Raw genomic sequence first — 9763 nt, forward strand, 5'->3', positions numbered from 1 at the left:
TATCAAGCAAATTTGCACAGCCATTGAAGAGGAGTGGGGCAACATTCCACAGGCCACAATCAACAGCCTGATCAACTCTATGTGAAGGATATCTGTCACGCTGCATGAGTCAAATGATTGTCACACCAGACACTGACTGGTTCTCGGATCCATGCCCCTACCTTTTTTTAAGGTATCTGTGACCAACAGATGCATATCTTTAATCCCAGTCATGAAATCTGTAGACTGAGGCCTAATTTATTTATTTAAATGGACTGATTTCCTTATATGAACTGTAACTCAGTATAATCTTAGAAATTGTTGCATGTTGCGTTTATATTTTTGTTCAGTGTAGATAATGACATAACTTGTCTAATTTTCTTTTTGTATTATTCTTTTTATGGTTCTGAGCCTCGGGATGACGTAATGTTCTAGCTGTGCTTTGCAATTTATTCCTCAGTCTAACCAGAGGACATAAGTGTTTTAATGTGCTAACAGCTCTGGCACTCTGACTGAGTGGTACTGTATGAGACGGTTACTCTCCTGCCTCTTCTGCTACTGTCTCACTAGGCCTGACTCTGCTCTCGACACTCTACTCCACCCTCCACTCATTCTCTTGCATATCCATCTCTGACTGTTACAGTGTCTGCTATTACTGAAGAGACCATTCAGAGTGACGTCTAACCAATGATTTTGCTATACTGCTAGATGAAATGGTGCTGTAAAGAACCAAAAGGCACCGTACTTTTTTAGCAGTGTAGCCTTCTGTGAGACGTGCTTCTGAGAATGACTGATTGAACTGTTCTGTCCTGCTCTTGTGTTCCAGTATCCAGCAGCCCTGATGAACCTGGGGGCCATTCTCCATCTCAACGGGAAGCTGCAGGAGGCGGAGACCAACTACCTGCGAGCGTTGCAGCTGAAGCCAGACGACACCATCACCCAGTCTAATCTGCGTAAACTGTGGAACATAATGGAGAAACAGGGCCTGAGGACAATGGGGCCGTGAGTTAACTCACCAGCCAGTCAGCCATCTGTGCAGCAGGCCTGGGGAAGAAGTGGCCCGCTGCTCCCTTGGAGGAGAAACTGGGGTAGTGAGGATAGAGGAGGACAGCAGAAAAATGCACAAGACTGCAGAACGCTCCTTGTGACTCTACACTACTCCTCAGGCCAGGAGTAGCTTCCCTGGGAGGCTGTCCGTTGTGAGGAGCACTACCTTTGAATAATGTCTTCCTGGAACTTTGTCCAAAATGTGTGCTCTCCCAGGGTCTGTGAATCTCTACCAGAGCACTTAATTTGAAGTGGGCCATAGGTTCATACTTGAAGGTCTTGTGATTTAATTAGGAATTGAATTAGTTATAGATGCTTATAGGATCATGTAGGACAACGTTTGTCCTGGCGCAGAGTCCCAAGGCGCTGCCCTCCGAAGCAGGAACGCCGAATTAAGTTTCTGGTCTAATGAAAGTTGTGTTCATTGGCTTCTGTGCACATCAGTGAAACTCATGGCATGATATAGGACATAACAGCTTTAACAATACATTCTCAAATTGAACTCAACTAGTGGTGGCCAGGACTGACGAATCATTCATTGTGATTGTTTATGAGATTTCACTGATTTAACATGTTGTTGGACATTGAGACCTACAGCTCCTGCAAAGAGATGTAGCAGATTGTTGAGCATCGTTGAGTGATTCAAAAAAGTAACCCACTGATCGATATCGTCTTATAAATAACACTTCCACAAGAGAAAACAGATACCGTATAAATGGAACATGTGCTCTCAGGGTACAGTCAAGGAGCGCTCTGAGGATTTCCCACCCTGAAACATAATGAACCCAGAGAATATCATTTGCCAAAAGACACAGTGTTAGTTGTGAGAGAAAATACCAATAAGATAGTTTGAAGGAAAGGTGAAATGAATTTGAGCTGGAGTTTCTGTCATTATTTGCTAACTCTATCATGCCTTACTATGTGAAGGCGCAAAACTATTCCATGTAAATGTAGCAGTGAATTTCAAATTGCTTCTCTAGGCTTGTTGTTTCATAGAGTGACATAACATGGCTCCTGTGTAGGTCAGAGCCATATATTAAGATGAGTATATGGCTCCTGTGTAGGTCAGAGCCATATATTAAGATGAGTATATGGCTGCTGTGTAGGTCAGAGCCATATATTAAGATGAGTATATGGCTCCTGTGTAGGTCAGAGCCATATATTAAGATGAGGATATGACTCTGGTGTAGGCTACTCATGTCTCCTTGGATAATTTACTTCGAGGAAGGTAGCTAATGTGTTTTGAAAGGAAATGGCAAATTACCTTCCCATGGTACTAACATTAGCCCCCCCCCCCATCAGCTGACATGCTAGTTGGAGGTTTGGACAGCAGCAGAGGACTGAAGGCTTCCCCTCCCTTCGCAATACAAGACATGATAAGAGGACAGTTGGAAGTCATCGTTGATGTCTGAAATCTTATAACCAAGTAGCCGTCAAACCGATGCACTCCATTACATAACAATGCACAGTCATAGTTTGTCTGAGGGAATCTTTTAATGCAATATTGCTTTGTTTGAAAATGTTCCTTTTCTTTTACTTGTATGTATATATGGATTTGAATATATACAGTAAAAACCTACATACAGTATAATAGACAATAGTCTGACTTGCAAGGGAAGGTCAGTGCCCACCCAGCAAGTTCAGTATCTGTAAGATATGAATCATTTTTCCTAGCATCAAAACATCATGTTCTCTCACTCTTTTCAGTCTTACATGTCAATATTGTATATATTCTGTGTAATTTACATCTACTTGGTTGTTGTCAAAAAACATTTTTTACCACCGTTTATTAACTGTATCTCCAACTTGGAAGAAACTTTATTTTGGAGAAACAAATAATCCCGCTATGACATTTATGTTTGTTGTAAAGAAGCCCACAGCCACCGGGCGGTTGAATATTTGTAAGTTATTTCTTTGTGTTATCTTGGCATATAAACCAGCTGGCACTGTGTTACATTTCCAAGTGTATGTTGAAGATAAGATTAGTAAGATAAAATAAGTATTGATCCATTTCACTTTATGAAATGTGATATACCTGTACACGTTTGTCTAGAAGACTTTTCCTTGCGATTCGGGCTGAAAAAATACAACCATTTGACTCCGAAATTCGAACAGAAGCATCTTAATTTCGCTCAAATACTTGCACTTGACACAAAGAAAACAAAGTTCATGATAATTGAAATGACTAGCAAAACGCCAAAAGTATTTAAACATAGCATTTTCTTGTGCTGTGCTCTTCCCTACACAGTGACCCCATCCTCAGAGGTCATATCCAGTGCTTTATGGAGTTAGTAGTATGATAGTTGCCTTGTTCTTTTTGAACATTGAGCATGTATGAGCCCTGTTCCACTCTGTACGTAACCTCTGTTCTCATGTCTGTCTGTCTTTTGAAAGCACAGCACGGCCGTCTGTCTGTCCGGCTGGAGCTCGATAGCTCTACTGGTTCTTACTGTCGTAACGGTTGTGTTTGTCTCGACTGCATCAACACTCTGGTGTATTTTGCTATGATCACCATGTCTATCTGTCTGATATAATGAAGTGTTGAGCTCGGTTATCACCATGAAGTATTCTACCCTCACACCTTCTCCCCAACACCACCATCCCCCATCACAAGTTGTGCTAATTTGTCTTGTGTATAAAGTGTTGATGAACAAACGAGAGTGTGTGTCTGAAGATGGAAATAAGTGTTTCATTCTGTGTCTCTGCTCAGGGATTTCAAGCGGTGGGTTGTATTGCAGACTCATGCTCACAGAGCACTCAGAGTTTCTAAAGTTATATTTTTGGAAAGTTGTATTTGTATAAATTATCAAGATTTGTAGCCTTTGCTTTTTTGTAATATAAAAAAAAACGTGCCAGAATAGACTTTCCCAATGTTTCTTTTTTTCCACAATAAAATAATGGTGTTCTGCTTTCATCATCTGCCTGAGTGTTTTGGGGGGGGGGGCGTTCTGAAGAGTTTGTTACATTTACTTTAGCATGTAATACTTAGCCTCAGAAACACATTTCCCATGACTTCCTTCTACTGAATATACTGATACAGTATATACAGTCCATACTCATTTGCCTCATTCACAAAGGGTATCAGACTTAATGGGGTGGTCTTGCAGACTATGGAACGGGTTTTACAAGGCATTTAAAGTTCCGCTGCAAATTTGCTGAAAATGTGTCATAAAATCTACTCAAATGGACCTCCTGCTTTCATCTATGTACAACACAAAGGGGATGTAAATATTCCCATATGGAAGGGAAGGGTAACACAGTGTCTACATCTGGCCTGCATGTCTCGCCCGCTCCTCCCCCTCCCCATACCTCGGACCTGACGAGCAGAAGGCCCTACCCAGTAACCCTTGTGATGTTTCCCACATATGTGCGTCTGGTCCACTCCCATGATGTGAACACCCCATGGTATCCAGGGTTCCTTATTGATTCAGAATGTGATGTATCGAAGCCCATTGCCATTGTCCATTCCATTTTGGATCATATTCTACCAACACAGGTGTGCTTCTCTTATCGTGGCAAATCATGATCAAACATGTCAGATAGCTGGGCCGTGGAAGCACGCACCAACTCAATGAAGTGTTCTTATTTCTTACCATTTGGTTTAACAAGCATGGTTGAGCCTGCCCCTTTGCGATGCTAACCATATGATATGGTTGACTTCGACACCATTCTATAAATGCACAGGCAGTTAAAATACATTATGTGCATGTGTGGTGACTGCAGTTGGAGTGGAAGCCTACGCTGCGTGCGCTATGCCAGTTCTATTGTTGCTAATGCTCAAAATTAATTCAACCATGTTCATCCATTTCCTCGCTGCCAAAAAGCGAGGTAGTTCTGAGATGAGATAATAGTTCTGAGATGAGAGGAACAGGCACACATGAAAAAGGTATTCACACACAATATCTCCACATCATAATATGTCCTCATTGCCTCCATAGCCTACCTAACTACACTACAGGTGTCACGTTCTGACCTTAGTTCCTTTGTTATGTCTTTTGTTTTAGTATGGTCAGGGTGTGAGTTGGGTGGGTTGTCTATGTTAGTTTTTCTATGATTTTCTATTTCTGTGTTTGGCCTGATATGGTTCTCAATCAGAGGCAGCTGTCAATCGTTGTCCCTGATTGAGGATAGCCTGTTTTAGGTAGCCTGTTTTCTATTGTGTTTTGTGGGTGGTTATTTTCAGTCTTTGTGTGTCTGCACCAGACAGAACTGTTTCGGTTGTGTTTTTGTTGTTCAGTTTTGATTATTATTAAATAAGATGAACACTAACCCCGCTGCGCTTTGGTCCTCTCCTTCTTCCACCTAGGACGAGAATCGTTACAACAGGTGTTTATGTACCACTGATAACTCCATTATTAATCCAGGGATTATTAGCAAAGAATTACAAATTGAGGACAGAGGATGACAGATTGCATTCGGTAATGACATAAGGATGTTATGGTCAATAGCCAATAAGAGTAAATACAGTATAAGCCACTTACTATGAGTGCTCAACAGGTACTGATTCTCTTTGTAATTTTTAAGAATAAATTGACTTTTCGCTGCTGCCAAATGGGACCTTTTGTATGCATACCAATATGTTAGCCTTCAATTCTAGCCATGCAAGAGGACCACAACGACACTAAACTTTCAAATTAAAAAGGTCTGAACTTCCATCCCCGAGGAGCACATCTCATGCGATCTGATTTCCTGCTTCTAGATCAATAAATGCACATTTTTATCATGGCATTAAACATTAGGTCGTGGATTCCCTGTGTCCAGAACTCAAGGAAATATATCACATCTGTCTTCCATTTTCATGACCTACTTCATCATGTTACGATATTGCCTTTTGCATCCAGAGGAGTCCGAGCTGGAAGAGAGGGGCTTACCACTTCCTTATGTGGGTATTTTTCTTATTATGTTGTTATATGGCAAATCTGCCAGCTTTTATCAAGCAAATATTTTGCAGAATGTGCCAGCGACCTATCGGGGCTTTGATCTGAGTGGTGTGGGCGGGGCACTCGGAGTGAACATTCGCGGTCTTCAGAGCGGATCGCTGTGCGTGACGCAGGGATGTCTTTCCCTTTGTACTCAACAGCCATTGTAATTGCTTGACAGAAGAAGCATTAGAACGAGGATTAGGCACGAAATGCTTGCCTTAACAATAAGGCATCTACATGTGCATCTCCAAGACACTGCTTCATATTATTGAAAGGGCTTTTTTAGCTTCAGGAAAATTGCATTTCTTTTGCATTTCAATTGAATGCTTCTCTCAATGCTATCTGTACCACAGATCAACAACAACAAAAAAGTCAGGCCCTGCGGATGAAAGGTGCTGGAATGATGGGAGGATAGTGTGGCCCTTTCTTCCTCTGCTTTGTCAGAACCAGCAAAGTACAAGGAAACCAACTGAAAGAAAGAACAATTGGCTATTATTTTGAACAATTGGCTATTAACATAAATAGTAGTTATTGTCTTAAATGCATGTGAATATAGTTTTTGCTGAAGTCACATGAATCTGTGCAGTTATACCTGTAACAGTATTGGGGAGTAGTGAACTACATGTTGTTCAACTAGTAATTTAACAATGTTTTGCAGTAGCTTGGTGGTAGTTTAACCAAATTCAAATCTTGGTAGTGTTTTCAGTAGTTAATTACTTCTTTGCCATGTAGCAGTGTAGCCGACTATTGGAATTACACGCTAGTTTTTTGCTAAATTAAATGACTGGTGAAGTAGGCAAGAATTTCCTTTCTTTTTCAGTATCAGACCTGTGTAATTCTCACTTAAAACATAGTTTTGGTTTAATAGGATAAATTAACATCTGACTTACAATTTGTAGTCTATGTCATTTCAGATTTAGATATGATCATTTATCAAAAAGTAGTGTGCATGTAGTGAACTACTTTTCAAAGTAACTTTCTTAAGGGTAGCTGTAGTGTAGGTTAACTTCTTCCAGTGTGAAGTAATTGGTAGCTTGGTCAACTATATTTTCAGAGTAGCTTTCTGTACCTATAGCTAAATGCAGCCTACTTTTGACATTTCACAGGCCACCATCTGCTTAATAACTTCTGTACAATACTTCCCTTATGTAAAATGAATCATCTTAGCTGAGAGTAGAGGAGGACTATGTCTTTCCTTAATAGGGCCTGCAGAATCATCTGGCAGGGTATACTGTGTTTGAACTTGGGCGGCCGATCTCGTAGCTTGGACCAGAAACTAAAAGTGACACTGCAGGTCTTTACAGATACAACGATGAGAGAGGTGTCTTGTCTATGTGCCGGTCTGTCCATTGTCTTGTTTATTGTTTTGCTTTGACTTATTTCCCTACTTCATTGTAAATAAACATCTCACCTTGGGCATTGCACAGTCACCATCTTGCTGCCTCCTCACTGAAACCTCCACCGCCAAGAGAACCACATCACAATAGCATCAAATAAAATAAACATAAGCCTCCTGGCTACACAACGTAATCAAATTAAATGTAACTGTAGCTGACTGATTCTCAAGACCACAAATAAAAACAAACAAATGTAGAATAACATGAGCCTTAATTCTCACGGCCTCCACAGAGGTGACCTGGGTTGTAGCGAGCCTCTCAAACAGGAGCTGGATGTATTTTGGCCTGTTGTTGGTTTGCTTCAAGCAGGGAGAATTCCTTAAACAAATCTTCAGCAAATCGGTTTCCTTTTTTGTTCTCTCTCTCACCTCAGCGCTCCGGGATTCAGGAGGTACAGTACCTATGGGTATGAAAATGAAAAGATAAATTAATAAAATGTTTAAAAAACAGCCACGTAGCTTAACCCATTTTGCATAAAAAACATAAAAGACCATTTCATTTATATTATTAGCCTAATAGGCATACCTTATAATAAAAGATAAATAGTATGTCAGCATACCTAAAGAAGGACATTAAGTTCTTCTGCTTCTTCTCCACGAACCTGGCCTCGATGGCACCTTTGATTATGGTGCAGTCCAGCTGGCACAGTGACTCCACACCCATCTTCACCAGTTTAAGGCAAGTACAGAGTTCGATCAGCAGCTTCAGTTGTGCGTCGGTCAGGGCTTGTTCACAGCCCTGTGCCACCTCACATACATCTCCACCATATCTGCCGGCAATCCAGTTTAATTCTTTGGTTCTTTTCTCGATTTCTTCCTTCACGTTCCCCTGTAGCTTGTCATCGCTAACCCCCTTATTTGCGAAAGTGACGTGCAATCCTCCTAACTTTCTCCACTGTGCTGGGCAGATCCCCTCTGAGCTCGTATGTTCCTCACACTCCCCATCTTCCTCTTCATAATCAGCATCATTCTTATCATCACTGTCACTTGGGGCCAGGGGTTGAGCTTGAGGGCAGTATATTACAGTCTGTCATAGTAGCACAGCTGTAGCTCTGGAATGACAAGTTTCCCATACTTCACCTTAACTGATGCACCATCTGTAGTGCTGCACACAATGTGGTCTTGCATTGTGAGGTTGTATGAGGCCGATTGCGCAAACAACATCTCCTTCACCCTTTCACCTGGCAGGCTACCTGGGAGTTTAACCATCCCCAGGGTCCAGTACTCTTGGAAGGTATGTATATTTATATTCATCAATCATTTTTTTCTGGCTGGAGGTGTACTCATTTATGGTTCGTGAGAAACGGATGTCTTTCATCACCATGGCCTGGAACTTGTCGGCTAATCTGCTCTTCTCTTTCTCAGCACATCCTCCCACCAGTTGTGATGTGTCCAAGTGATTATTATTTCCCAGTGGGCACAAAGTGGTTGAATCAACGTTGTCTCAACGTATTGTGACATGGACTCGAGGTGGAAAATACATTGGATTTGATCTCCAATTATATATACTGATATTTACTGATATCCAGTTTATCTATAAATTAATTAAATAGTTTAATACATGTTAAATAAAGTTAAGTAGTTGGATTCACATCTCAACCAAAAATCTAAGTGAAAGAATAGGACTCAATCAAATCAAAGTTCATTTAAAGTTGATTAAACGTTTGATTTGATTTAGTCCTATTATTTGATTTATATTTCTGGTTGAGATCCAACATATCCAACATATCAATTATTAACTCATTTGTAAACCAACTGGAATCAAAGCCAGACTTTAAATTTAAGTCAGTGGCTCAGACGGAACTGTCCAAGCAGTAGATACATCTCCTTTAAATGTTGATATGTTGATATTTGGTTGCATTGTCAACTAAACACAATTCAATATTACCTTTGTAGTACAGTAAATAGCCTAAAGTAAAGTTTATCTTGCAAACTAATGTAACATTCAACCTTAAAATGTGTAAGACATCCATGGCCACATTTGGAGGTTACTGTAAATATATGTCTTCTTATGTAATGATATAAAGCTTGCTTGTTCAAGATAGCATGCATAGGTCATCACAGGTCTCCAGAAATCTTCACAATTGATATAATAATCTGCGCAGAATCTCAGACGGAGAACGGCTTTGATCTCTTGCGCCATGTACTTTTAATGGAATTTCAACTGCAATCCAGGTCATTTGGTTCTGCTATTAGGACAGTGATAACACGTTCATCTGTTGTATAAATTAACAAAATAGCTGACACTGTATTCCCATTTGAACATTGCTGTGCTATTAAATGGCTGAAAGGGCGGTGAAAGACATTTAGGTGAAAGCTAAGCCCAAAACGCCGTCATTGTTTTTCCACTGGAATTTGGTTGTGCTTTTAGAATGGTTGAAAGCATATTCAACTAACTGTCTTTTTGAATGGGTGAATA

The 9763-nt window shown here is 40.6% G+C and overlaps 1 protein-coding gene across 1 annotated transcript in view; it reads left to right on the top strand.

The window, feature by feature from the left end:
* Positions 1-3940, top strand: part of tmtc2b (transmembrane O-mannosyltransferase targeting cadherins 2b) — a 169895-nt gene extending 165955 nt beyond the window's left edge. The window contains exon 12 of the mRNA XM_020481051.2: positions 806-3940. Within this exon, the coding sequence (XP_020336640.1) occupies positions 806-985 (180 nt within the window). The 3' untranslated portion in view covers positions 986-3940. The remainder of the gene's footprint in view (positions 1-805) is intronic.
* Positions 3941-9763: the final 5823 nt, after the last annotated feature.

The sequence above is a fragment of the Oncorhynchus kisutch genome, linkage group LG4, assembly GCF_002021735.2.
Source record: "Oncorhynchus kisutch isolate 150728-3 linkage group LG4, Okis_V2, whole genome shotgun sequence".
NCBI lineage: Eukaryota > Metazoa > Chordata > Actinopteri > Salmoniformes > Salmonidae > Oncorhynchus > Oncorhynchus kisutch.